The following is a 26,505-nucleotide window of genomic DNA, read 5'->3' on the forward strand; positions in this document are numbered from 1 at the left end:
GTCGAGGACAGCAAACGCTAGCCCTGGACTATGGGTGGCCGAGATTCGCCCTGCACTGGTTGAGCGCTGCTCAGTTGAACCTTTGATCCTCGACATCATCCACCATGAGCTGCTTGATCGAATAACGAATCTCATCCGAGTGATCTCTCCATCATATTGGCCTGATCGGCCCAGAAAATCTCTCTCCAGCTGTCCTTTGCCACGCCCAATATTATCTACCGGCCATGTTCTCGACACTCGGCCTGTTCGGGGACATACCCTGTCCACAGGGCCAGCAGTGCTCTCTTCTGACATGCCTGTTCTCTCATAAGTCTCTCGAATTACCCTCAGTGGGGTCAAATACTTCTCAAGCAGCCACGCCAGCCATTGACGACAGTGCACGTGCGTCGAAAAGGGTCAAGCGAGAAGCGGCCAGTGATTCCTCGGTTTCATCGCATAATAAACCTGCCACCGGCATAGCAATCAATGCCTCCACGTCAGAAGTGCCGAACCCCCCTCAAAGTACCAGTCAGGATGCTCCGAAACTCCAATCAACTACTCGGGCAGTGACCCCGCCGCCTTCAACGCGCCCAGTGTCAAGGTCTTCCCAGCAGGAGCATACGAACGCCGTTGCGAGCGCCTCTTCTGATCGCTCAATGTCACAGCTCCCACCAAGAAAAGCGCCAAAGGAAAGCCTCAACCCGCGCATGCTTACCAAGGCACCCGCAAACCACGGCGTTCGGACCGCTATATTGAAAAGACTGCACTTGGCCATGTCAGCGCTGAATGAGAAACTTGCTAAAGAGAAAGAAAGCACCAATAAATGTTTCGTCCTCACTAGAGATGAGCTTGTGACCATGGCTCTCGACGAGGAGGAAAAGGTGGCCCGGGAAAGTCCCGGTGTCTATTCTAATGTCATCAAACTTCGGATCGTAAAATTGACGAAGTTGGGCCTGGAGGACTGGGCCAAGGATGTGATGGCCCACTTGAATACCCGATATTATCATGTCAAGCCCATTCAGGCTCCTCAAGAAGCCCCTAAGCCTCTTGACACCGGCCTTACCACCAAAGAGGAAATCGCGCTCGCGTCTCATCTCGTCATGCCGCTACATGGCCTCGAACAGTTTGGTTATGTCACTAAAGCACCCACCGAAGCAGAGGTCAAGACCGCAGAGAAAGGCGTCGCCGAGTCCAAGGGCTGGGAAAAGTGTGATCGATGCGGCGGGCGGTTTCAGGTCTTTCCAGGTCGCCGCGAGGACGGCGCATTGGCCAGCGGTGGCCAATGTACTTATCACCCCAGCAGGCCCATTTATCCTCCTCGCAAAAAGACAGACCACGTCACCGGCTCATCTGATGCATACTACCCCTGTTGCAGCGAAGCACTGGGCACTTCTTCCGGCTGTACCAAGGCCACTACACATGTCTTCAAGGTCTCAGAAACCAAACGACTTGCATCGATCCTCCAGTTCGGGGAAACCCCGAAACAACCTGATAAGGGGCCTTTGGAGCCCGTGTGTCTCGACTGCGAAATGGGATACACCACGCTGGGTCTGGAGCTGATCCGGCTTACCGCTGTCAGCTGGCCCGAGGGCCGGGACCTCTTGGATGTCCTCGTCAAGCCCATGGGCGAGGTATTGGACCTCAACTCGCGGTACTCGGGCGTCTTTCCCCAGCACTTTGCCTCCGCTGTGCCCTATGGCACCCTGACTACCCGCACAGAGGCATCCACCCAGCCCGAGAAAGAAAAGAACCCCGTCCCGTTGCAGGTAGCTGAGTCGCCTGCTGCAGCGCGAGCCTTGCTCTTCCGACTCCTACAGCCAGAGACGCCCCTGATTGGCCACGCTATCGACAACGATCTCAACGTCTGCCGGGTGATCCATCCCACGGTCATTGACACGGTCCTTCTCTACCCTCATCCGAAAGGCCGTCTGCCCAACCGCATGAGTCTCAAAACCCTTGCGCGGAAATTCCTCGATCGCGATATCCAAACTGGAGGCGATCGTGGCCACGACTCCAAAGAAGACTCCATCGCCACGGGCGATTTGGTGCGGGTCAAGGCTGGCGAAACGTGGAAGGGTCTGAAGAAGAAAGGATGGCGCATCGAGGGGGACAAGTTAGTCCCCCCGGTCGGTCACCGTCCAGTAGTGCGAGAGCCTAGTCTTGGTGCTGGACACAAGAGGAAGGGTTAGGATATCGTTGGAAGGCTGGAGGATATATGGTCCGAGACCTATTCGTGGTGCATGCAATAGTTGAAATGATACCCTGGTTTATTTTGAGATTGGGTAGAATGGCTGTTTGTCATTCAGCAACCTCGCAAGTCTAATCCTGCATCTACGGAATATAAATACTCTACGTAGAGAATCCATAAGAGGGTATAAACGTTTTTGTTTTATTTTTGAAGCCTCCTAGGCAAATCTATCCCCACATATCACACAATCGAATCCCACATCACTCGCACTCTGTAACGCCAAAAGTATCGAGCGAAGACCAGATCCGATCGGCCGACAGACAGGTCAAAGAATATCCAGGTAGCACGTTTACTCCTCCTCCTCGTCGTTCTCGTCGTTGACGACGTTGTAGAAGCGGAGCTCGTAGACACCCTTGGAGGTGGAGACGACGCGGAGCCAGTCGCGGAGCTGCTGCTTCTTGAGGTACTTCTTGGTCCTGAGCGGGGAAACGAGCAGCGGTCAGTGGATGTCACTCTTGTAGGAACCGAAAAGAGTCCAAACAAAACACTTACAGGTACTTGAGGTAGCGACCAGAGAAGGGGATGTGGGTGACGACCTCGACCTTCCCGTCGCCGGTCTGCGAGATGACAATGTTGTCACCAAGGTTGCCGACACGGCCCTCAACCTTGATGCGGTCGTGCAGGAACTTCTCGAAGGCAGAGACATCGAAGATCTTGTCGCTCGCGGGCTGCGAAGCGTTGATGATGTACTGTAGAAGCGCGAAGCCATGTTAGTGATCCTGTCGTGCTTTTTGCGAGGCCGGGTTTCAGGGCGCCAACGTACCTTCTTGGTGACCTTCTGGGCCTTGCGACCACGAGTCTATAAACCGGAATACCAACTGATTAGCCTACTGCTCCATCAAGTCGATCCCCGATGGCGGTCTCGCTCGGCACGGTTTCAACATGGCACAGGGTTTCCCAAATAGATCTTTCAATATCAGGTGTACCATGTCGAAGCGGAAATCCGGCGAGACTCGGCCTCGGGGGGAACAGCAAAGCAGTTCGCAGGATGATTGTTTTCAACGTACAGCAGCGGGAGCCATTGTGACTAATTGGAGGGATTGAAGGAAGAGGGGGAGGTGGTTGAGGTCGCAAAGAAGTGAATATCCTGCGCCGATATGAGGAAGTTCGAGGATGCGACTGTTCTCGGTGGAGCCCTTTTCGATAGCAAAAAAATCGCTGCGCGGTGGGAGACACTAGTCTGTGTTGGGTAATATTAGGGCTCGTGGGAGGGGACTAGGGCTGGTGGTAAGTCACCTGATGGGTAGCAAACTTGGTGAGTCACATGTCTCGGGTGGAAAGATATCTGATTGGGCCGCTTAATCGAAGCTAGTGGCTAGCGCAAGCACAGACCTCATCGCCCTGGGTATAAATACATGCCCATCCCCCCTGCCTTTAGTCTTTTTTCTTTTCTTTTCCAGCTCTCTTTGCCAATTGGCTTAGATCAAGTGTAGTATCTGTTCTTTTCAGTTTAATCTCTGAAAGTTTTCTACGGAAAACAACATTGATTAATCTCATTTTTGGATCCCGCAGCTTGGCCTCTGTGCTTGCGCATGCCTCGCTGCACAGTGTCATCGGGCTTACACTACCCCCGATCGACGCGAACTTTTTTCATCAACTGAGTCGGCTTGTCCGACCGCTTGGAGAAGAAAGTGTAGTCCCTGCTATTCGAATTCATTGTCGTCACCCCGTATGTTAACTCACGTCGCAATCTAAGGGTTCGAGTTATTGCTGTCTAAACTCATGAGTACCTTGTCAACCCCTGCTGCCATTCCAAATGGCGACCCCCAATGCTCTCCGTCTGGAAACAGTCACCCTCGACGATGTCCCTGCCATGACTGAAGTCTGGTTCGCGGCGTTCACAGACCCTGACCTGCGACGCCTATGGCCTGATACTCCGGGCGTACGCAAGTGGTGGGACGATGCGAACCACCACGATCTCCTCAACAAGCCCTTCCAGCGCTACGTGAAAATCATCGACCCCGAATCCACCGACGCCCACGGTCGGGCCCGGATAGCCGCCTACGCGAAATGGGACCTGGCTATGCCCGAGGAGCGAGGACGTCGGTACCCGCCCTGGAATGAGGACATGCCTGGCGAAGAGTGCGATACATTCTTTGCGAGAGAGGAAAGCGAGAGACGACGGGTCATGGGCGATCAGAAGCATTACTGTGCGAGCAACCCTTGATCCTTCTTTCACTTCGTCGCGTGCGCTACGTCGGCTAACCACCCTCCCAGATCTGGATACCCTCGCCACACACCCTGACTACCAGCGACGCGGTGCCGGCTCCATGCTTCTCAAATGGGGCTGTGATCTTGCGGATGCTAATGGCGTCGGGGCGTACGTGGATGCCAGTAAAGCTGGTGCCCCGTTGTACCAGCGGTTTGGGTTCGTCGATGAAAGTGAGCCTGGCTCTGGCGATGTTGCCTCGATGGCTCGACGATAGCTTGCTGCATGCGTTTGTCTTGGGCACAACATTGGAGATCTAGACTAGGTTTCTTCCATGTTGGACCTTTGTGCCGTGGGTTCCTTGGGAGATAGGTCTGTATAGATGACCAGAGCGATTTTCCGCGACATTGCTGTAATCTTTTCAAAGCGTTCGATCGCTATTTTTAACAGTTGAAAGAAAACATTCTAACATTCTTCAATTCAAAATACAATGTTGAACAGTAGAATTTAGATTCCTTTGACCTTCACACTATATATCGCACTCAATCGAGCTGGATTCCGGTTAGTGGATCATGACATGAGGGGCTAGGAACCAACAGTTGCAAGCCTATTCTCATCTTCTCCCCCTCGTCCCACTTCATGGCAACCAAATCCCCCGCATCACAATGTCACCTCGACCCTGTCAACTTCGATGACGAGGAACAATTCACCGAGCTCCAAAGACAGCGCCTCGCCTGTGGCTGGGACCACGACTCGCGCATCCTCCAGAAATGGAAACAAAAACAGCAAGAGAATCTCAAAAGCCTATTCTGGATCGCCGTGCCCAGCACCAGCACCGAAAAGAGCAATACTGCTATTCGCGCAGGCCATATCGCGCTCGACGCATACTGCGATCCACTGGACCCGGATCCCGCTGCGCAGACAAGTCCGTGCTCAAGATTAGCTCGTTCTTCATCCTGCCCGAATACCGCTCGCATGGACTTGGGCGACGCGCGATGCAGTTGGTCGAGGGGCTCGCCGTCCGAGAGCCGTATGGCAGTCCACGCTGTCGGGTTGTTGCGCTCACGGCGTTGAGTAAACGCTATCTATACGATGAGGGACCCGAGTGGCGCGGTCTGTGGGCCAGGATTGGTGAGGCGATGCCGTCGTTCAGTATCCAGGAATGGTATGAGAATCTGGGGTATAGTAGTTGGAAGGAGGAGGTGCTGTATGAGGTGACGACTTTGGATGGGCAGGTCATTCGGCTGTGGGAGGCGTTTATGAGGAAGGAGGTACAATTGACCTGAGATCAGAACGGGTCATTTTCTAATTAAGATAGAAGATTGCCAGATGGAATATTATTTGGTCATACATGTTCATATATATCCATGGTGGTATAGAGTGGTTCATGCCCCCCAATACAAGATCACCATGCTAAATTCACGACGGACAATTCAAGTGGCAACGGAATCTGCGACCAAGAATATCATAACCACGCAGCCAAAAATATCTATCATCCCATTCGACAGATTTACTCACTTCAAGACTTGGTCGCCCGCCACACAGTCACATGACACCGATCGGGGGGCCGTAATCGATAAAGCTTGAGCTTCCCATTTTTCCATTCGGCGTCCCTTCCCCAGCACAACCCCAAGCAAAGACCACGATGGGCTCGATCGTCCTACCTCATCTACGGACCGCCTGGCACGTGGATCAGGCGATTCTCTCCGAAGAAGAGCGCCTGGTAGTGATCCGATTCGGGCGCGATCACGACCCCGACTGTGAGCAACCACCCCTCCTCCCTTGGGCCCTTTCGTCACCCGCCTCGACATGGCGGTAGAATGTTACATGGACGCATAGACTAACAGAGCATGATGTAGGTATCCGCCAAGACGAAGTCCTCTACAAGATCGCCGAGCGAGTGAAAAGTCAGTTGTAGACCCGGGGCCCCCGCGCAAAACTTCTGAAACGCGACCAAAGCTGACGGGCCGAAAACCACTAAACACGAAACAGACTTTGCAGTGATCTACCTGTGCGATCTAGATGAGGTACCGGATTTCAGTACGATGTACGAGTTGTACGACACGATGACACTCATGTTCTTCTATCGCAACAAACACATGATGTGTGATTTTGGGACCGGAAATAATAACAAGTTGAATTGGGTGCTGGAGGACAAACAGGAGCTGATCGACATCATTGAGACCATCTACAAGGGTGCAAAGAAGGGCCGGGGTCTGGTCGTTAGTCCGAAAGGTACGAGTAATGTCCCGCTGTCTTTGCGAGGGAATGACTCGCTGACTGACAGCCTGGTTGCAGATTACTCCACGAGATATCGCTACTAAATTGTGTGCTGTGACGATGCGGAGATTCTCGGTAGAGATTCCATGTGTTTTCTTTTAATGAATTGACGACGATCACTGGAAATGACCCAGCGAGAGAAATGCAGACATGATACTAGCTAAAGCCGAGCTTCATCTTGGATTTGGTGGAGTCAGATTCCAGCTCAGGATTCTGATCGACTTTCATCCTTCATATTCGTACATAGAACTGGAGCTTGACTTTCGTTTCGGGGATGCCGGATTATCGGTAATCTTACCCGTTCTAGTTAAGGCTTATATGTGCAGCCTAAGCGCAGGCCCCTTAAGCATGTTGAATCTGCGATGAAATCATGCAACAAAGCCCGTCAAGCGTATGTCAAAGCTGGATTTTGAAATCGGAGTTGTAGAAAAGTATTCGATATCAATTATGTTATCGATAATTATAGACTTTTGCCACGTTGGGTAGGAACCCAGAATTAGAGAAAACAACGGCGTTGGTCGAAGGAATGGAGGAATGGATCCATTAATATTGGGGCCAACTTTTCGACGCGTATGCCGGCAGTGTAGATCCCCACGCTCCCATCCAGTATGTAAGATGTAAGATACTGTTTTGCCCCATCTTTCAGGGGCCAAAATAAATGCTTAGCAGAAATGACGAGTGCCCAGGAAAGCCATGTTCGTCAAAACAGGGGCAATCCATTGCCAAGAGTGGAAGTTTTATAGGAATGCAATATCGTAATTACGATCCTGGAAGGATCATATACGCAGGACAGGAGATCGGCTTTAATTGCAGGGGTTGCAGTTGTCAGAGAATCTCCGAGAAACGAAATCTCGCCTCAGCAATGCATTCTCGATCGTTGTTTTACTATAATTAAGTGATCAGCATGTCCATGTGGGCCTACCAGATAGTTTCATACAAATCGATTTGGGATAAAGTTTCGCTGGTAGCCCCGGCTGACACCGGCTGATGCACAGGCAACCAAATGTCCTGGGGAGTGTAGAGACGTTTACGATAGATGCAAAGCCCCACAACTTGCGACGTCCTCGTCTCACGTTGGAGTGAATGGGAAATACCGATCCGCAACAGGGCTGAAAATGCCTTTGATTCTACAAGTGGGATGGCGGTGGAGTCTGCCTTACCGGCCAGGATCTGAGATACTCGTTATTTCGATTTCCATCCTGTTGCGAGACTAGGAAGTGATCTGCTCCGGCGCAGGAGCCTACCGAGTACGCAAAACAGGGGCCAGCCTTCCTCACAATCTGACTGAGGAAGAAAGTGGACAACTTCGCCCCAATGTCAATGCGGATGACGTTCCTTTGGGGCATGGGGGCCAACCATGGAACAATGGCAATGCTTATGTCGAGAGAGGGAAAAAAAAAGAATAGGAGGCGATGTATATAAAGCGGCACTCCGACTGGCAGCAGTAGTTCCCGTCTTGCTTCCAGAGATCCCCCATCCGCAAGCCAACTTCTCCCAGATCTTCCTTGTGTACCTTGATTTTCTTTTCCCTTCCAAATCAGCACCCTTTTTCAGGCACAATGAAGTTCTCCGTCGTCCTGGCTTCGGTCTTCGCCTCCACTGGCATGGCCATCCGTTACGGGCCTCCCGCGCCCAACAGCAACAGCTTGGCCAATACCTGGGCTCAAACGCCCGCCGTTGTCTCGAACTGGGCTACTGGGACGCCTGTTGTCTCCAACCACCCACCTGCGGCCACGACCTCCGGCAACCCTGGTGACGGTAACGGCCACCATAGGACAAACCCTATGCAAGTCTTCTTTGTCCTCATCAAGTACCTTGTTGAGCACCCCCAGATGGCGAAGGACGAGAACTTCCACCAAATCCTGCAGCAAATTCAAAAGGAACACCCTAACATGCATATCGAGCAACTGTTGGACCACCACCGCAACAACAACAACAACAACAACAACAACAACAACAACAACAACAACAACAACAACAACAACAACTTCCCCTGGAATGCGTCCCGCGGCGGCCAAGGGGGCGTCGTCGTCACCACCTCGAGCACTTTCTCGGTGATGCCTTCTGTGACCCAGGCCGCTCGTTAAATTGGTTCATCTCGACCACAACGCATTCGAAGATGACTACAATGTTTCTGAAGAACATCTTACGTCCTGGATGATGAGGCCCCATGATATCACTGCGCGTGTATCTCGCCAGGCAGGTCCTCGCCCCAGACGATCATTCAGCAGCGGTGCTCATATCCAAGCCGCCCTGACTGAGCATGTCCGGGGGTGAGGGTTTTCTTGGGTGGTTTGCAACTATAGGGGAGGAATACTGTGTACTGTTTTAATGTTTTGGGGAATGTATTATTGGGCTTACGGATTTTTTTAAGGCTTGATGTTTTATATCTCCTTTGTCACTCATTTTACGTGGATAACGCTCTTGTCGGCTGCAATATCAGGTTCTAGACTCTGGTCTTATTTTGAGAACTTTTAGAGAACATGCTTCAATCAAGAAGATGAGAAATCCTACCTTGTATTCAGACTTTTAGAAACAAAAGAAATGAATCAGAAGATCTTGGTCTTCCATATGTATGTAGGCTTGGTCATTTAGGGCTACCCGGCTATATTGTACATGTCTGATTGGCTTGTCTCTCCAAGGCCCTACTAATGGACCCTTCATCCACAGTGCTTGACATGCCTGAAATCTGAGTGCATAATCAGCTGAGAAAGCTCTGATACTTTTTACTTTCATTTAATCCAATTGTTCTACTATACAGTAGATTGGGACGGCCTTGCCGGATATGATGAACCCCGGTGTCTTTCAAGAGAGCTTTGCATGGTAAGTACCTCTGAACCAGTAAACAATTGAGATGTCCAGGAATAGAGAGATTTTCTGGTTGGTTACACTAAAGACCCTGGACGAACCGTGCATTTCCAGGATACGATGCTCGACCAACCAAGTTCGACCAGGAGGCGGATAAAGTCTTCACCCCTGAACACGGCATGAAGCTTAATTACCCTACCCCGGATTTTCATTTTCTTGTGTATAGTAGCTCTCTGCACCCCGCCATGGCCATCTTTCTTCAAGTGAATTGTGGTACCATTCTCCTTTACTCAAAATCAAGCAGATTCGCTTGATAAGCTCAAGAAATAAATCGCGGAAGTTGAAATCTAGCATTCACATAATCAGTTTGGTCGTGTGATCTTCTCCATCGGAGTCGTGGCTTGCAACCCATCCAGTATGCCCGGCCTCGGGATCGGGTATGCCGATCGGCTTGGTGACCCGGAAGGCCAATCACCAATCAAACCCCACCAAAGAGTGCTGAGTCAGAAAAAGCTCGGGAACCGCGGGGGACAAATTCCCGGGGAAGGTCGAGTTCTTACCCGCGGGTAAGAGCTACTCCGCCGTGCCCCCGCGCCTCAACGCAGGCCATCGCGAAATTTGATATCCCACGTCCCCTGACGATGTGGCTGTTATTCAGTTGACCGGTGATAGCTAGGGACCTACTGCTGGGATATTGGGATTGCCAGAGATAAGAAGATATGTGGAATTTGGATTTAACAACAGTTTTTTCTTCGGCATGTAGTGGCGGTAACTACACCTTGGGATCTGGGTTCGGCACCGTTGGAAAGGCTCCCAGCCGAATGATTTGCCGTCGCCATCCGCTTCGCTCAGGATTCAGACATGCCACGCCATTTCTGAACTGTCTATATAGACCCTCGAGGGCCTCTCCAGATTTTCTCTTTCATCTTCTTCCATTTCCCCCCCCCCCCCCCAACCCTCGTCCTTAAAAACAGTCTTTTTTTTTTCTTTCGTCATCTCATACATACACACACCACACCATGTCGACCAACGCCCGATTCGACCCCAACTTCACTCCCTATGTGATGAACTCCATGGGACCCAAGACCCCCGAGCGCGCTCGCGTGATCTTGAGCTCGCTCATCAAGCACATCCACGACTTTGCTCGGGAGGTGGAGCTCACCCCGGCCGAGTGGATGCTTGGCGTTGAATTCATCAACTCCATCGGCAAGATCAGCACGCCTGTGCGCAACGAATGCCACCGCATCTGCGATGTGATCGGACTTGAATCGTAAGCACGATCCAAAGACACGAAGAGAAGCAGAAACAGAAGAAAGCTGACCAACCCCAGTCTCGTCGATGAGATCGCCAACAAAATCGTCACGGAGCAGGGTGTCTCCCCGACCTCCAATGTCATCCTCGGCCCCTTCTGGTCGCCCAATGCGCCGTTCCGCAGCCTCGGTGACACCATCATCCAAGACCCCAACCCCAACGGCCAGGTCACGTACATGCACGGCGTCCTGAAGGACATGGAGACGGGCGCGCCGATCGTCGGCGCCGTCTTGGATATCTGGCAAGCCTCGGCCAACGGACAGTACGACTTCCAGGACCCGGGCCAGTCGGAGAACAACCTGCGCGGCAAGTTCCGCTCGAACGAGAAGGGCGAGTTCTACTGGTACTGCTACCACCCGACGCCGTACTCGCTGCCGACGGACGGTCCCGCCGGCGTGCTGCTCAACCTCATGGACCGCTCGCCGATGCGTCCGGCCCATATCCACTTGATGATCACGCACCCCAACTACGCCACCGTCATCAACCAGATCTACCCCAGCGACGACCCCCACCTCGACATCGACTCCGTCTTTGCCGTCAAGGATGACCTCGTGGTCGACTTCAAGCCCAAGACCGGTGACCCCAATGCCCAGCTCGACCTCGAGTACAATGTCAGCATGGCGCTCAAGAAGCACCACCCCAACCCGAACTCGGCGCCGCCCGTGTCGTCGTTTGAGCGCCATGCGAAGCTCAACCAGAAGCTATAAGAAGCTCGGCTGAATTGGTGTTTAGACGGATGGGTGTATATTTTATGCATTTTTGATTTTTTAGCGATATTTGATGCTCTCCTGACAGATGAATGAATTTATTTTTTTTCTTATATGAATTATTTGACTGGGTTTTAGACATACCGTAGCAGTGTAGCTATGGAGGAGTACAACAGCAAGGGACTGGAAACGAGGGTGAAAATTCAATGTGAAGGATGTTGCACAAAGTTTTCAGTAGAGTCACCTACAGCAATAAATCCAGTTGAAGGTCAACGCATCAGTAAAAAGTTGACGGTAAAAGAGCGACGAGTTCATCATTTTTGACGTCAACCCAATTGGAGCTCTCCTGCACATCCCCCCACCGACACAACCTGCCTTGTTGCCCGTCCCTCGAGTCACCCATTCACCAGCTCACCAAAACCGGACAAGATGATTGACCACCGCATCTTCGAGGATCTGCAGACTAAGATCGACGAGGAGAGCACCGTCCGCGATGTAAGGACACATCCGAGACGCGCGTGTGGATTGAATTCTTCGCGTGCCAAGCCCCCCCCCCCCCAACCCCAAGCAAGCTGCTTGGGCACGAAACCATTTTTTTTTATAGCTAACAGGCTCCCTGGATAGGAGGTGCACGATATTGTGCAGACGCTTGCGAGAAAGGGTATGTGCGGTTTATTACAGGGAGCTGTTTCAAGCAGGCATTGTCGGCTGGAATCCAGCATGGTCTTATTTTGAGGACCTGGGATGAGACCTCGACTAACCGCGACATCGACAGGACGATCCACGCAGGCGATTCTGTCCAGAGCTCATTCTACACCTACTGATCAAGGTATGACTTCTTTTCTATCTACCTGATGGGTTGATGTCTTGGTTTTACTTTTATTTGTATTATATTATCACCTCTTAATAGTAATATCCCGCTGATCAAGAACAATAGTGAAACCCATTCTTGACGATGCACTCACGGAAATCCTCGCCCAAAAGGAAGAGGTCGCTCGCCTCAAGGCCGTGGCCGACCAGCACCCGTTCTACAAGTACAACGGGCTGTGGACGCGCGAGCTCCAGAACCTCGTTTGTGTCCTTGTCCATAATTGATACGATTTGTGTGTTTTGACTAGTCGATACATTAGGTGGTGTCAATTGAACTGTGCGCGTGGCTGGGTGGATTGCAAGAGCACAAGGGGCCCAGCTCGGCGTCTTTTATGACGATCGAGGATGTGGGCAAGTTCCTTGAGAGTAAGTTACCCCTAGTTCATCTGCCGCTTTTTTGACTATCTCCGGGCTGGCAATAGTTACTTATAGGCTATTCGTGCAGTCCCCGTCAACCTGAAAGAAAAAGATGCTTTCCATCTCACCATCGAAGAATATCTTCTGGCGCTCATATCTATGGTTGAAGAGCTGGTATGTCCCCAACTATTCTCCCTCCCCCCTCTCTCATTTCCTGATCTAGTCACTGACTCCTGGCTGTAGTCTCGCTTGGCTGTCAACTCGGTTACGCTGGGTGACTATGGGCGCCCCGTGCAAATCGGCAACTTTATCAAAGATCTGTTTGCCGGTTTCCAGCTGCTAAACCTCAAGAATGACATTCTGCGGAAGCGCAGCGATGGGATCAAGTACAGTGTATGTTTTTGCTTTGGGTGGGGGTTTCTATGAGCTGAGGTGACTAATTCGTCGTGTTGCAGGTCAAGAAGGTCGAGGATGTGGTATACGACTTGTCGTTGCGGAACTTGATTCCCAAGGGTAGCGCTGCTGCGTGATGAACCCGGAGATGACAGGCCAAAAAAAAGGAACCTAACTAGTAGGATCATTGATAATGATTTTAACAAGAGGTCATTTGACCCAGCGAATGAACAGCATCAGCGAGGCATTAATTCGTCGTAATCACATAGGATCAGTAATCCTCGTGGCTACGGAACCGCAAGAGTATTGATATAGAACGAAGAAAAGGTATGTCCACACACAAGAAACACAGTATCTCTCCCAATCAAGACAGCTTCGCCTGCTCCGAGCCTTCCTGGGGCTGACTCGCCGAAGCCAACGTACCCTCCTTCTTCGCCTTCTCAATCTCCTTAACAATAGGACTCTCCAGGGCCTCCGGCTTAGTGGTAGTCGCCCAGCGCGCAACAACCTTGCCATCCGCCGAGACAAGGAACTTCTCAAAGTTCCACTTGACGCGCTTCAGCCCCATCAGGCCGGGCATCTGCTCCTTCAACCAGGTCCACACGGGCGCCGCGCTGTCGCCGTTGACATCTAGCTTGCCCAGCACGGGGAACGTGACGCCGTAGTTGATCTGGCAGAACGACTGGATGTCATCGTTGGACCCGGGGTCCTGCGAGTTGAACTGGTTGCACGGGAAGCCGAGGATGGTGAAGTCGTCGGGGTATTTGGATTTCAGCGTTTTGTACAGGGTCTCGAGGCCCTCGAATTGGGGTGTGAAGCCGCATTTCGAGGCTGTGTTCACGACGAGAACGACTTTGCCTTTCAGTGACGAGAGCGGGAATGCTTCGCCCCTTTCTGGTGGGGGGGAAAAAGAAGACTAAGGTTAGCTTGAGGAAGAGCGGGGTGGATGGTGTGATACGCACTGTCGGCGGGCTCAAAGTCGTAAAAGGTCGTTGCGGACGCCATGGTGCTGGTGTGCCTGGCGAGTGGCGGGAGAGGACGGGTGAATCTGCGAGAGCTGGGGTGGGACGATGATGACGTCGTGGACAGGCACCTGATCAATGGGTTGGTGTTGGCGACAAAGTAGCGAGGCACTCCGGGTTTTTGTAGATTCTGGAGGCGTAGACTTGCCAGCCGAGGTCGCGCCATTGCTAATTACAAATGATCGCTGGCCCAGCCCCGGAGATCGTGGACGGTTGCGGGCATCCCCCCGAGGCTCCCGGATAAGCCCACAATACATCGATTATTAATGCATAACTCCCGTATGCATCACTGGATGTACTATTGATTTTGCGTAATGTGTAGTGGCTATTGCGTATCGACTGCGCAGATCTTTCGAATGGATGTACATTGAATGATCAGCGCCCCGTATCTATGGCATTGGCACTGCACCATCCAGGGACTCGGCCGATGTCCTGGGCGCGCTAGTTACCATGTCGCAACTCCGCAAAGGACAACGACAGAGCCAGCCGTCGCACCAACACTCTCAATGGTAGTTTCCCATGCCTATCCCTTCCCTGTTCTTCTCTCCGGGAGCTTGACAGCCTGAGAATCATCGCCAATGGCGGGGTCAACCCCTCAACGAGACCATCCCCCGAGACCCAGAGACCCAGTATACAGTAGCCCATCACAGACCCGCGTCTCAGCAGACTTCAGGCAAGCAATGAATGTCGAGGAGAGGAATGGTCATTGTAGCACATCCACCCAACTGGTTTCCCCATAGAGCGCTGAGCAGCCGACCGACTGGACACTTTCTTCTTCAAAAAGCTGTAGGCAACTTCAACCCAAACTCAGCCCAGTTTTCTTTGTTCACCCCTCCCTCTCTGCCTCCGCCTTTAGCACATCCACATCCAACTCCGCCATCACCCCGAGCACGACCCCCAGACTCTCCATGAACCCGTTGACCGCGACGCGCAGCATGCGGTTGGTAGTTGCGCGGTAGGTGGTTTGCAGCACGGTCTGCGACTCGTCCGGGTCTTGTTTCTGCTTCTTTTCTTGTGGCTCGGAAGTGGAATGCGGGGACGGGGCTGCGAGGGTGAGGGTGCGTCGCACAAATGGGGATAGCTCAGCGTCGACTTCGAGGGTGCGCAGGGCGGAAGATGCGAGGCGGTTTGTGGGGAGGGGGGAGGGAAATGGTTCTAGGCTTTATTAGTATGTGTTGGAGTGTATGTGTGAAGATATATAACGGGATGGTGTTTCGAGAGAGAGAGAGATATATATATATATATATATATTGTGGTCTTGTTGAACTGGTAGCGGTGTGTAATGCGCGGGGGGCTCGTACAGTGAGTAGGGGAACTCGGTATCAGTGAGTTCTGTGGTAGCCATAGTGAATTGGCGAGATTGTATGAGCGCCAGAAAAGACTGCGAAGCTGTTGAGAAGCAGATGAGGTCGACTAGCTACACGCCGAGGGGCACTTGGAATAATCTGCGGCCATCTACAATGATGACTCAGCTTCTACAGAAGACCCGTAGACACCTCAAAAACAAGCGGTAGAACTTTGGTCGAAGTCTACAGGCATACTTGACTATTTGACTACTTGACTGCCAGAGATCGAAGAAAAAACTGAGAATTTTAAAGGATCATCCCTCATCGCAAGCTCAGATGGGAGTCGTCAAAAGTATCAAAGCACTCATGAAGGTATAGTACACAAAAACAAGCGCGTTCACCAATTCCCGAATAACCATTGGGACACAAGAGAATTAAAGACATGCAAATAGACGTCATGGACTAGACAGCCACGACATGTTTGTACCACGAATACACCGGCCCAACCGAATATCAACTTAGTGGACGGCGATGGCGGACACCACGTGCTGGATGGAGGCAGGGAGGCCCTGGAGCTGATCCTGGGTGAGTTGGCCTGGAAGGTCGTCAGTACATGTGTACATCAGGTCGTGTTGAGAGGAGCTTACCGATAGCGATCTCGTTCTGGACGTTGCCAAGGGCACTGAGGAGGCCGCCGGGGTCTGGGAAGAGAACATCAGCTAAATCCCTGGGGATGGCTTCGTGGATGGAATGACATACTGGTAGTCAGACCAGAGAGCGATTTGGACAGAGTAGATTCAATGACGGAAGCGGAAACCCCGAGCTGGCGCTTCTCAGTGAGACCATCGGCGACAGAGCCGACCTCTGGGACTATGTTAGTCGTCTTCGCCCCGTATCTCTCCGGCGAAGTTGAACATACCGGAAACAGCGGCAGGAACAGTGCTGCCGACGGTACTTCCGACAGTGCTGTCAACGGTGTTACCCGCGCCGCTAACAGCGCCACCCAGATCATCGCGCTTGTCTAAAACAAAGTTAGTACTGGCACCAAGTTTCATTTACTCGCCCATGTACTTACGAGAACCAAGGCCCGCAACAGTGCCCTCAACGGTGCCAGCGGCACCCGAGACAGTGCTCTCGGTCGTACCGACAGCGCTGCCAGCAATGCCAGTGGCACCGTTGACAGCGCCGGGGAGAGCCTGGGTGGCGGCGCCGACCTCGTTGCCGGCATCGCGCTTGATGGCACCACCGAGACCGCGGACGGAGTGGGTCGCATCGTCAACGATGTGACCGGTGCTGTCGGTCACGGGAGCGACGGCTCCAACAGCCGCGCCCTCAGTGCCGGCAACAGTGCCGTCGATGTTGGAGGCAGCAGGGATGACACCCGCAGAGACAACACCAGCAAGGGCGAGGGAAACAGCGAAACCGGTGAACTTCATTGTGTTGATGTGAAATCAAAAGAATCAAAAAAGAGTGACTGAGTGAGGGTAAAGTGTACAAGTGAAGGGTTGGAGATTAGAAAAAAGAGTGACTGGAAGTGAATGGGAAGTTTTGTATGAAGAAAAGAACCCTGGAGCCGTTGGGCTGAGAGCCTGGCTTATATACAGTTCGCTGGCGGTACCCTCAATTTCGCCATATGCGCAATCGACAACTCCTCGCATGCGATGGAGATTGGATGATCAGGGGCAATGTTTTTCTCCATGGACGGTTTATTGTCCGGTGCGGCCAGCAGGAATCACGATCGACATCCAACAGCCTGCCATCCGGTGAACCGTGCAGTCGATTCATCTGGAGTCAACCAAGGGATGTTCCCACATCGGCTCCAGTGAAGAAGCTGAGACAAATAACAACAAGTTTCGGAGTCGGTGTGCTCAACCGGAGTGCATCCGTTTGAATCCAGGGCGAGATTCTGATGCGCTAGTACTTCTCCAAAGTTTGTGCTGCTTGTGGGATCTCCCCACTTCTCATTTACCTCCATGCGAGGAGAAATTGTCGGACTGGATAGTGAAGAGTTGAAGGTTGGACTTGCATCTGCGCCCTCCCAAGTTCGCCCCAGGATGCACACATAAGCAAGCTGGAAGCAGTGTGCTGAGACGACGTCAAAGCCCATGAACCATGCCTCGATCATAATAAACAATCGGCCACCAGCCCTCCCCATCGCATGTGAGGGATGCTGCACGACAGACCGCACAGACCGAGCTGGGCAGAGAAGCTCAGGCAAGGGTGGCGCTTTATGTGGAGTTGCGGCGAATCTCGTCGATCGCCCGCAGTCGAATCCATCCGACCTTTATAAAGCGGATGGTCATTCGAACTTCCTTGCATGAAAGATGCTGAAGTGGACCCTGGGAGGGTCGAGTGTCTGCACTTCCCCTGGCTCTTAAATTAACAAGGCCGGCCGTTCAGGGTACCAGCCGTCAGTCCCAGAGAACTTTCTCCTCTGAAATGAGATGTCAAGGCAGATTCAGAGAATGCGGTCACATTTTGCAAGGCGGATGTTCTGTCCGGACAAGGCAGAAGATGCCGCGGCTTTTGCGTGGAGGCTGGTGGAGACTTCACGATGACCTGTCACTTGCGGCAAATCGCAACCAAGAATGGGCCAATGGCCATGCCGCAGCATTCTTCTGCGCTTGACCACGAAGAGGAAGCTGAGACGTCGGCCAAACGAGGGTTTTTATTTTTTTTTTTTCAACCCCCAAAACATTCTAAATGTGAGTGGGCTCCAATTGCTCTGTGTGTAATGGGCCTTTTTCTTGCAAACCACGAGTAACTACGGCATTAGAAAGTAGAAGTCGATGGATGGGTTTCTGAGGAATGAATGGAAGTTCTGATTCTACCTTCGACCGATAGAAACACTGTAGGATGGTATTGCAGGTGATGTTCAATATACAGAGGTATGTATGACATGACATTCCAATATGCGAAGACCAAATGTCAGAGAAGACGAGGCATTGGTGCCCACAAAGATGGATGTCACGCGGTGATCTCACATGGCGAGCGCGTTCTGCGCATTACTGTGTGTGTTGTATAACTATGAACTGTTGTTGTTGATGATGCTGTTTTGGGAATGTGGGATTGGGTGCCTGAGGCCACAGGTTGCTGGGTCAACAACGGGCACCAAACCCAAAGAGGAACACAACATAACAGCCCCCGGCGCTAGCATCGGCCTTGTTATTATTCTGCGGTGTTCCTCATCCTCTTCTTTGCCCCTCGTCTTCTTTTTGACTTGTACAGCTTCTATTGTCTCTTGCTTTATTTGCATATCCTTACTCTTCCGCTCTCTCCTGGCCTTGCCCACATTACCCCCATACAAGTCAAGTTCGGATCACCCCCGATTATGACCGTTTAGATCTTTCCATTATTGATCGGACGTGACTTGGCTGTTTCAGTTGGCCTTGCCCTGACAGAAGTGACAGTCTATCTGACTGCCGGACTCGTGCAATTTTCAGTCTGCATTGTTTATTTGTTTTTGTCCGACGTCCCTCGAGTCGCAGCTGTCAACAAAACAGCACCAACATCATGTCAACTGATTCTGGCCATGGCGGCCAGGTGATTGAATACATTCAAGGTTTGTAAATCGCGTTGTGGCCTCATCCCATTGCCATCATCGTCTGACCGTCGCGGGGCGCTAACATCAACAATCACAACTCAGACCGCCTTTACCTCGCGTCCTATGACTCTGCCCCCAGCTCGAGAACACCATTTCCCTACCAGCTGGACCAGCCGAAATCTCCTAGCAAGCGCTCAGCTCGAGCTCAGCCCACCACGCCGAATGGCAAGCGGCGGTCCCCGGTGTATTTCACCGTCGATGATACCCTTCTCTACAATGCCTTCCACGCCGATTTCGGCCCTCTCCATATCGGCCACCTGTACCGATTCGCTGTGCTCTTCCATGAGATCCTCGGCGACCCCGCCAACAGTGATCGTCCCGTCGTTTTCTACAGCAAGACGGATGCCCGCAGTCGCGCGAACGCGGCCTGCCTCGTGGCATGCTATATGGTTTTGATCCAATCCTGGCCCCCTCACCTGGCTCTGGCGCCCATTGCACAGGCAGATCCCCCCTACATGCCATTCCGCGACGCCGGATACAGCCAGGCGGACTTTATCTTGAACATCCAGGATGTGGTGTATGGCGTCTGGAGGGCCAAGGAGGAGTCCCTGTGCGGGCTGCGGGAGTTCAACTTGGAGGAGTATGCATCGCAGTTTTCTTGTTGCCCGGAACTCCTTTGCTGACCGACTTCTAGATACGAGAAGTTTGAGCGTGTTGACATGGGCGACTTCAACTGGGTTACGCCCCATTTCCTCGCCTTTGCATCTCCCCAACATCAGCCAGTTGCGCCCATTCCCATGAACACCCCTGAGTACAACGCCCTGCCCTCGACGATCTCCGAAGTCTGCTCGTCCAAGCTACCCCTTCCTTTCAAGAATGTCCTGGCACACTTTTCCTCCCGCAACGTGGGTCTCGTGGTGCGATTGAACTCGGAACTCTACTGTCCATCCTACTTCACGGCCATGGGTATTGCCCATCTCGATATGATTTTTGAGGACGGGACATGTCCGACATTGCAAATGGTGCGGCGGTTCATCAAGATTGCCCACGAGATGATCACGGTCAAGAACAAGGGGATCGCGGTTCACTGCAAGGCGGGCTTGGGCCGTACGGGCTGCTTGATCGGAGCTTATCTCATCTACCGATTTGGCTTCACCGCGAACGAGGTTATTGCATTCATGCGATTCATGCGACCCGGCATGGTGGTTGGGCCCCAGCAGCACTGGCTGCACCTCAACCAGGGCTCTTTCCGCGAGTGGTGGTTTGAGGACAGCATGAGGGAGAAGCTGGCTCAGTCTGCACCTGTCACGCCAGCCCGCGTTTCGGCCAAGAAGCGCCCCAGCAATGGCCCGGTGGCCACGCCGCCCAACAACAGCCATTCGAAGCGTGCCGCCCTCGGTGAAATCGATCACAATGAGGGTGCTGCGGGTTATGCCGAGGAGAACCTCCCTGCACCGACTCCCGGTCAACCTCGCAAGTCTCACCGCAAGGATTCGCGGCATCACCCCTACGCTCGCACCGCTTCCGGGCACCTTGCCTTGGAAAGCGAGACAACCAAGCACGGAGAGCAACGTAGTCACCGTTCTCACCGACAGAGCAACGAGAGCAGTGAGAGTGACGAGGAGATCCAGCTCCGCATGCGGGCTAAGCGAACGTCCCGATCCCCCGTGGCGTCTCCCTCGTCGCGCTCCATCAGCTACTCTGCCACTGTCACGGCAAGCTACACCCTCGCAGATGGCATCCATGAAGACCGCGAGAACTGGGTCGACAACGCAACCCCCAAGACCCCGGTCAGCCGGAAGAGCGGCGGCGGCGCTATCTCAGTGAACAAGTCTCGCTCCAGTCCTCGTCGAGTGACCGACAGTACCCGCAGTGAATCTCGCGGCGTCCGCAAAGCCAGCAACCGGGTCGGCAGCACATCAACCAGTCCCTCTCGGGCAACTCGAGTCGTTCAGTAATGTGCAAATCCCAGTACCCTCCTCGACATGTTCATCCTCTTGCGGCCTCCTTTTTTTCTATTCTTACTGTCCTTTTCATTGGACGGGAAACTTTTGTGCATACCCCCCCTTTTTTTTCTGTTTCTATTGCATTTGAATGCTTTTTTTTTATTAATGTTTTGAGCTCATGCTTTGTTCCCCTTCTGGTCTCTCTCGGGGGGTTCAAGTCCCGCATGAGGTTCTTTTCGTATTGTTTCTCTTTTTTTTTCCTGGAGCGAAAATGATCGGTTGGTCAGTGTTTTCCATGGCGTTTTCTGGTTGCACTGCTTTTTGATTCCGGATTCGCTGTGACGAGTTGCAAGATGGCGTGGGCATGGCTTCGCGTGTTTCCTGTCTGCTTGGCCTCTCGGGCTTCTGTCGGATTATTGCGTTGTGCCGGGCATGGTGTTTTGTGGGTTTTTATTGCTTCTGTACGTGTCAATTCTACGCCGATACGACAATGTGGTCCATTTGCATAGTAATTGAGTTGTAGTTGTAGATATCCACGGGTAGTCTGTAGGCTTAGCAAGAGTAGTGTGTTAAGGTTTGTGAGGATGGATATATTGCTGTCGCACTCAGATAAGGGGTATATATATGGACAGTGACAGTCATTGGATCATTCGCCCACGAGATTTCCATGGCTCCTTCTTTCACCGGAGGCAGTGTCATCGCAGAGATAGTGCCCGCGTCCAGTAGTCGTCCGTATCATCAGATACAGGGCTCTCCTTCGCATACGTGACGACCTCGAACGCCTCCAGTCCCATGGATGCCGCAACATGATCAAGCCACTGATCCGCCGGTAGGATCTCCTCCTCTTCGCCTGTCGTGGCAGCGCCTACACCTGGAGATTCGTCGCTGCTGCCATGCAGTTTGGACACAATGCGGAATGGTAAAGGGTCCGAGAGGTCAACCGGCCGTTCTTCTTCCAGATTGTCACTTTCCGGACTGCTGCCGGGACTCGGCATGTCCCTGCTGTGCAGATAACCGAGGAGCAGGCGCAGAATGTAAAGGCACCTGTCGGCACCGCGCAGGACGCTGTTTGCGAATGCCTGTGGGAAATTCGAAGGGATGGGGCCGATGAATGTTGGGTTGTTGTCGTTGTTCTTAGTGTCGGTGGCACGGGAGTTGTTGGGCTCGGGCTTCCAGCGGTAGTTCTGTACGGCGGCTGTCAGGCGCAGGTGGGCAGCTAGTTGGTCTAGACGCTGGCTGCAGCGCAGGGCCTGGGCGCCTAGGGAGCGAATAGCTTTCTCGGGGTTGGGCGCGGCGGCGAGGCGGCGCGCCTGCACCAGGAAACCAGGGACGCGGGCGACCTCGAGGAAGATGCGGTCCTGGAAATCGATGAACAGCGCGATGGGCCGGTCGACGCGCGGCGAGGCCATGTCTTCGGCGCGGACCTGGTCGATGTGGGCCTGCCACTCGGGCCGATCGAAGAGGCAGTGCTTACCGTTCACGAAGGCTTCGGCTACCAGGAAGCTGCGGAAGGAGAGGTAGAGACAACGGTCGAAGCCCGTGAGGTGCGCGGCCGGCCCCCGGTGCGCCATGAGTAGGGCCGTGGCAGCTGCGTGTGGCGCCCATGAGTCCGGGCGCGTGCGCGAATACGCCTCGAACAGACTTAGCGCGATGGTGATGCTCACGCTCTCGCGCGACCGCATCCCCGCCTCGCTGCCGATACGTTCCCCGAACAGTCGCAGCGCCCTGCTGTACATCTCACGGCTGGACTGCTGCAGGCGGTCGTCGCTGTGCTTGTGGCCCATGAAGATCGAGTTGACGCAGAAAATGGCCGTGTCGAATGCCGCGCTCTGGCCTCCGTGCTGTGCGATGTACACTGTCCATGGTGTATGTACCCGGAATCGGTTCAGCCCGAACCACTTAGTGAACGCCTTCAGTACGAATTCGCCGAAGACCACTGGCTGCTGCTTGCCCACCGACTGCGCGGCGAGCGTCGGGGCAATTCGCTCATCGATCGACTCGGTGTTCTTCCCAAATCGCCGTTGGAGTTGCGGGCCCTCGTCCAGGAACTTGTGGCTGCGTGTATACCCGGGACAGTCGACGCCGTACCGTTCGCACTGGCGACATTCTGGGTGCCGCAGGTCACACTATTTAATTGTGAGCTTTTGGTAATCCATGTATGGTTTCATCCGGGTATTAAGAGGGACATACCCTCACTCGCCGCTGAAGGCATGTCTGACACCCTTTGCTCTTTGGGACGCCGACCATGTCGATGGGTCTGACTCTAGCATTCCCAACCACCAGCCCTCACACAAAGTAGGAAGTCTCTAATTCGTCCCGATTTCAACCCTGATCGCGGTTCATTGTGTGAACATCAACCCCACGGCCACGCAATTTCACCAACCTCACCAGCTATTGCCCGACAGTATTAAACTAGTCGGCGCGTCGAGATTGACCAGGTGATCACAGTGGAACGGCTGTCGGATTTTGGATGTGGGATTGAGAAGAGGGAAGAGAAGGGAGAGATAAGAAAGACATGCAGAGCCGATCCCCACGGGAATGGGGGGGTAAGACTTGGCCAAGCCCGGAACTGCCAAGAGCGAAGTGAATCATCCAAGTCATCAAATACAAGAAATACAAGGAATACACAGTTCCACAGCATATTCTTTTGCTTGTATTTCCTCTTCTATGCGTTGGTCTTTTCCGCCTTGATAGACGTGGATATTGATCCGTGGATTCTAAGATGCATCCATGGATAGCCCCTACTGATCTCTCGTCAATATCAAGCCTGCTTCGGTGGAGATTCATGATCTACAAACTTTCGTGGATGTACTGCTGGCCAACGGCAGAGTGTTCTTGGCGCTCCTTGATGCTATGCCGGGTGTGCTGGCCAGGGATGTAGTATTCAATCATCTCCAAAAAGGCATAAAATAGAAATCAAGACGAATCCTGAGAGGTGAATGTTTCGCGGATATTCACGACTTTCACGACTCGTTGCGCTAAACCCCGTTCGGACGGCGGCAAAATGCCATCGCGACTTCTTTCTTTCTCTTCCCTTTTATCTTCCGGCCAACACTCGGCTGTACAATGACCGATGATCGTCGCTCTCGATCACCGGCGACTCGTCGAAACGGCACCCTCCAGTCGTGCGAACCGTGCCGTAGATCCAAGCAGCGATGTGACCACGCCCGGCCGGTGTGTCGCCGGTGCGCGGCCAAGCGCATCAACAACCAATGCTTCTACCACCCAGCTCCGATGACCAGGCGCAGACCCTCGGATGCAACGCGTATAGTCGCCGTGGCTCCAAACCGCTTGAATAATAATAGCCGGCCCACTTCCAAGTAAGTAATTGCCCTGCAGGCCCCACCGGCCGAGATTAACATCGAGGAAATAGTGCGTCTAGCCCTGGGTCATTGGGCAGTACGCGTCTTTACGCACCACTGGAACGGCCATCGGCTCTCACAGGATACCTGGGCTCCACGAGCTACACGGCGGTCCTGGCCGAGCATCGCAGTGAGATCCCATTCGAACCCGAGGAGAGTACCGACTCGGCCCCAGTCTTTTCGGTGGAGCCTGATCGACTGCAGGCTGGGCTGGAGGTACTGCGATTCCTCTATAACTTCCCGGTGAATCGAGTCCTCATTAACAAGTTTTACGTCCGTACATGGAATGCCGTCGTGCCCAAGATCGTCATCGAGGCTATTGTGCGTTCGATCCAGCAGATCTTTGACGCGTTGGATCCCAATGATTTGACCTCCCAGCTGCAAGACCTGGCCACTCAGATCTTCCACAATTCATCCCGACCCATGACTACACACCAGTCCACAACGATTGAAGAGTATTGCTCTTCTTTCACTGGTTCTAATTTTCGCTGGGAATCCCTTGCGAATATCTTTCCGCTGTGTGGACAGCAGCTGGTGATCACACCAGATAATGATCCCGATATCGTCCAGGGATCGGACGATCCTCGAGCCAAGGACCGACTCCTGGAGCAAGTGACCGTCGCAAGCGCCATCTGCCTTGGATTTGTGGACCAGGCTTCGTCGAGCAATGAGCTGCTAGCATTTCTGCAGTACAACGACGTGATGCTGCGGACGCAGCAGTATGGCGATTCAAGTACGGGTTTTTTTTTTTTTTTTTTTTTTTTTTTGGCCCGGGGCAGTGTGATGTGTGTTCATCTGCTAACAATTCATCTAGGCTACCAAGCATGGCGTCGGCTTGGTGATCTGATAGCCACCATCTACGCTGCCGGTCTGCACCTGGACACCGAGGGTGTCGATAACTGCCCCTTTTTCTTACGCCAGTGGCGGAGAGGCTGTTTCACAGCGACTTTTTACATGGACAAGATGATGGCGACCTTTGTTGGACGCCCACCCTTTATGAACCATCGGTATTGCACGATGGTGGCGCCGTTGGATTTGAGTGACGACGTCCTGATTGCAGGGGGTGATGCTCTCAGCCAAGCGATTTCCGAGCTTGACAGTTCCGGATGGAATAGGAAGGGCCAGTACCACCGAATGAGCCTCAACCGCCTGCGATTCCTGCTCGCCAGGTCCAGAGAGGAAGCTCTCGAAATTGCATTGGGAACCTACAAGCCGCATGACCTGATCCAGAAATCAAAGTAGGCATCGGCCCATTCATTCTTCTTTTGCAATGGACTAATTTACACCCTTCTTTTTTTTTTCAATAGTAAAATCAAGGACAGATTACGTTCCGTTTGGGAGACCACTCCGGATCATCTCCGATATGATCGACAGGTGCATGAAGATACATCCGAACCGGGGTGGCTAATCCTTCTTTATACCTATCTGGATTATCTCTACACCTGCTTTCTGCTCCAGAGAGCTGTTATCAAACAGACGAATACCGGGCTCGATGATCTCTGCGATATATCTCGTCAGCTGCTAGCGATTGCCATCCGCACCAGCACGTCACGAACTCCGCTGATGGATCTGGACCGTCATTTTTCGTGGATTGTATGAACCCCCCTGTTTTTTTCTAAAGAATCGAGCAAATGATTCTGATCGACACCCAGGTTCTCACCTACGGTCTCCCCAGCGCCAGTGTCCTCCTACTCGAACTTTTGCGCCAGTCGCACCGGCCAGGCCCCCACCCTGTGGTTCTCCCGCGCGCCGAGCTGATCCGCAATCTCAGCGTCTTTGTGTCATTTCTGTCGTGGGTGTCGCGTCCCGGGCATGGCAATTACCACACGTGCAAAGAAGCCGAGAAGAAACTCTCTTATATCCTCGACCGGCTGCTCGACCCGCAGCCCGTGCAAGCAGGCGTGGTGGACGATGTCACGTCCGGTCTCGACAACTTCTTGGACTGGTCCAACTATAACATTTGGGACTTTACGTCGGATTTGATGCCGCTGACGGATGGGTTTGCGTCGTGAACATGCCAGTTCGAATGTTTGAAGGATCCAGGTCTATATTCAAAGTCACATTCAAGGTATAAGTGGGATATATGGGCATTTAGCTGCTGTCATTATCTCATAATCCATCAAATACCATACATCAAGCCTCGAACCGGATATGCCCCGCGCCGCCCTCCCTGTTACGGCACTGCAAGCACCACCCCGCGCGAGAGGTCATACCATCCATACATAATCATTGCGTGGAGGCGG

The 26,505-nt window shown here is 52.9% G+C and overlaps 14 protein-coding genes across 14 annotated transcripts; 9 read left to right on the forward strand and 5 right to left on the reverse strand.

The window, feature by feature from the left end:
* Positions 1-224: 224 nt before the first annotated feature.
* On the forward strand, positions 225-2,168 carry rex3 (putative RNA exonuclease Rex3; the record flags this gene model as incomplete). The annotated part of the gene is made up of 1 exon (XM_056651738.1): positions 225-2,168. The coding sequence occupies one exon, from the start codon at positions 225-227 to the stop codon at positions 2,166-2,168; it is 1,944 nt and encodes a 647-aa protein (XP_056516588.1).
* A 348-nt stretch (positions 2,169-2,516) lies between these two features.
* NUU61_001157 (60S ribosomal protein eL22) lies at positions 2,517-3,249 on the reverse strand (the record flags this gene model as incomplete). The annotated part of the gene is made up of 4 exons (XM_056651739.1): positions 2,517-2,643; positions 2,720-2,916; positions 2,991-3,026; positions 3,235-3,249. 4 exons carry the CDS (start codon positions 3,247-3,249, stop codon positions 2,517-2,519), a joined length of 375 nt encoding a protein of 124 aa, XP_056516589.1.
* A 734-nt stretch (positions 3,250-3,983) lies between these two features.
* Positions 3,984-4,653, forward strand: NUU61_001158 (GNAT family N-acetyltransferase; the record flags this gene model as incomplete). Its single annotated transcript, XM_056651740.1, has 2 exons — positions 3,984-4,377; positions 4,445-4,653. The coding sequence occupies 2 exons, from the start codon at positions 3,984-3,986 to the stop codon at positions 4,651-4,653; spliced, it is 603 nt and encodes a 200-aa protein (XP_056516590.1).
* A 362-nt stretch (positions 4,654-5,015) lies between these two features.
* On the forward strand, positions 5,016-5,662 carry NUU61_001159 (uncharacterized protein; the record flags this gene model as incomplete). Its single annotated transcript, XM_056651741.1, is given in 2 exon segments — positions 5,016-5,305; positions 5,320-5,662. 2 exon segments carry the CDS (start codon positions 5,016-5,018, stop codon positions 5,660-5,662), a joined length of 633 nt encoding a protein of 210 aa, XP_056516591.1.
* Positions 5,663-6,021: 359 nt separating this feature from the next.
* NUU61_001160 (DIM1 family thioredoxin-like protein) lies at positions 6,022-6,700 on the forward strand (the record flags this gene model as incomplete). The annotated part of the gene is made up of 4 exons (XM_056651742.1): positions 6,022-6,136; positions 6,236-6,283; positions 6,369-6,611; positions 6,675-6,700. 4 exons carry the CDS (start codon positions 6,022-6,024, stop codon positions 6,698-6,700), a joined length of 432 nt encoding a protein of 143 aa, XP_056516592.1.
* Positions 6,701-8,215: 1,515 nt separating this feature from the next.
* On the forward strand, positions 8,216-8,743 carry NUU61_001161 (uncharacterized protein; the record flags this gene model as incomplete). Its single annotated transcript, XM_056651743.1, has 1 exon — positions 8,216-8,743. The coding sequence occupies one exon, from the start codon at positions 8,216-8,218 to the stop codon at positions 8,741-8,743; it is 528 nt and encodes a 175-aa protein (XP_056516593.1).
* A 1,740-nt stretch (positions 8,744-10,483) lies between these two features.
* Positions 10,484-11,482, forward strand: NUU61_001162 (putative catechol dioxygenase; the record flags this gene model as incomplete). Its single annotated transcript, XM_056651744.1, has 2 exons — positions 10,484-10,734; positions 10,795-11,482. The coding sequence occupies 2 exons, from the start codon at positions 10,484-10,486 to the stop codon at positions 11,480-11,482; spliced, it is 939 nt and encodes a 312-aa protein (XP_056516594.1).
* Positions 11,483-11,911: 429 nt separating this feature from the next.
* Positions 11,912-13,239, forward strand: NUU61_001163 (translin; the record flags this gene model as incomplete). Its single annotated transcript, XM_056651745.1, has 8 exons — positions 11,912-11,977; positions 12,107-12,143; positions 12,258-12,311; positions 12,420-12,553; positions 12,613-12,718; positions 12,798-12,883; positions 12,953-13,102; positions 13,165-13,239. 8 exons carry the CDS (start codon positions 11,912-11,914, stop codon positions 13,237-13,239), a joined length of 708 nt encoding a protein of 235 aa, XP_056516595.1.
* Positions 13,240-13,466: 227 nt separating this feature from the next.
* NUU61_001164 (glutathione peroxidase) lies at positions 13,467-14,107 on the reverse strand (the record flags this gene model as incomplete). Its single annotated transcript, XM_056651746.1, has 2 exons — positions 13,467-13,996; positions 14,065-14,107. The coding sequence occupies 2 exons, from the start codon at positions 14,105-14,107 to the stop codon at positions 13,467-13,469; spliced, it is 573 nt and encodes a 190-aa protein (XP_056516596.1).
* An 843-nt stretch (positions 14,108-14,950) lies between these two features.
* On the reverse strand, positions 14,951-15,469 carry NUU61_001165 (CTAG/PCC1 family protein; the record flags this gene model as incomplete). The annotated part of the gene is made up of 2 exons (XM_056651747.1): positions 14,951-15,284; positions 15,426-15,469. 2 exons carry the CDS (start codon positions 15,467-15,469, stop codon positions 14,951-14,953), a joined length of 378 nt encoding a protein of 125 aa, XP_056516597.1.
* An 816-nt stretch (positions 15,470-16,285) lies between these two features.
* On the reverse strand, positions 16,286-16,846 carry NUU61_001166 (uncharacterized protein; the record flags this gene model as incomplete). Its single annotated transcript, XM_056651748.1, has 2 exons — positions 16,286-16,431; positions 16,486-16,846. 2 exons carry the CDS (start codon positions 16,844-16,846, stop codon positions 16,286-16,288), a joined length of 507 nt encoding a protein of 168 aa, XP_056516598.1.
* Positions 16,847-18,923: 2,077 nt separating this feature from the next.
* Positions 18,924-20,912, forward strand: cdcA (phosphoprotein phosphatase CDC14; the record flags this gene model as incomplete). The annotated part of the gene is made up of 3 exons (XM_056651749.1): positions 18,924-18,972; positions 19,057-19,594; positions 19,649-20,912. 3 exons carry the CDS (start codon positions 18,924-18,926, stop codon positions 20,910-20,912), a joined length of 1,851 nt encoding a protein of 616 aa, XP_056516599.1.
* A 683-nt stretch (positions 20,913-21,595) lies between these two features.
* NUU61_001168 (uncharacterized protein) lies at positions 21,596-23,112 on the reverse strand (the record flags this gene model as incomplete). The annotated part of the gene is made up of 2 exons (XM_056651750.1): positions 21,596-23,007; positions 23,091-23,112. The coding sequence occupies 2 exons, from the start codon at positions 23,110-23,112 to the stop codon at positions 21,596-21,598; spliced, it is 1,434 nt and encodes a 477-aa protein (XP_056516600.1).
* An 854-nt stretch (positions 23,113-23,966) lies between these two features.
* Positions 23,967-26,274, forward strand: NUU61_001169 (putative C6 transcription factor; the record flags this gene model as incomplete). The annotated part of the gene is made up of 5 exons (XM_056651751.1): positions 23,967-24,220; positions 24,274-24,995; positions 25,077-25,500; positions 25,570-25,855; positions 25,915-26,274. 5 exons carry the CDS (start codon positions 23,967-23,969, stop codon positions 26,272-26,274), a joined length of 2,046 nt encoding a protein of 681 aa, XP_056516601.1.
* Positions 26,275-26,505: the final 231 nt, after the last annotated feature.

Source organism: Penicillium alfredii (genome assembly GCF_028826965.1).
Source record: "Penicillium alfredii strain IBT 34128 chromosome Unknown utg000001l_segment0_segment0, whole genome shotgun sequence".
NCBI classification, from domain to species: domain Eukaryota; kingdom Fungi; phylum Ascomycota; class Eurotiomycetes; order Eurotiales; family Aspergillaceae; genus Penicillium; species Penicillium alfredii.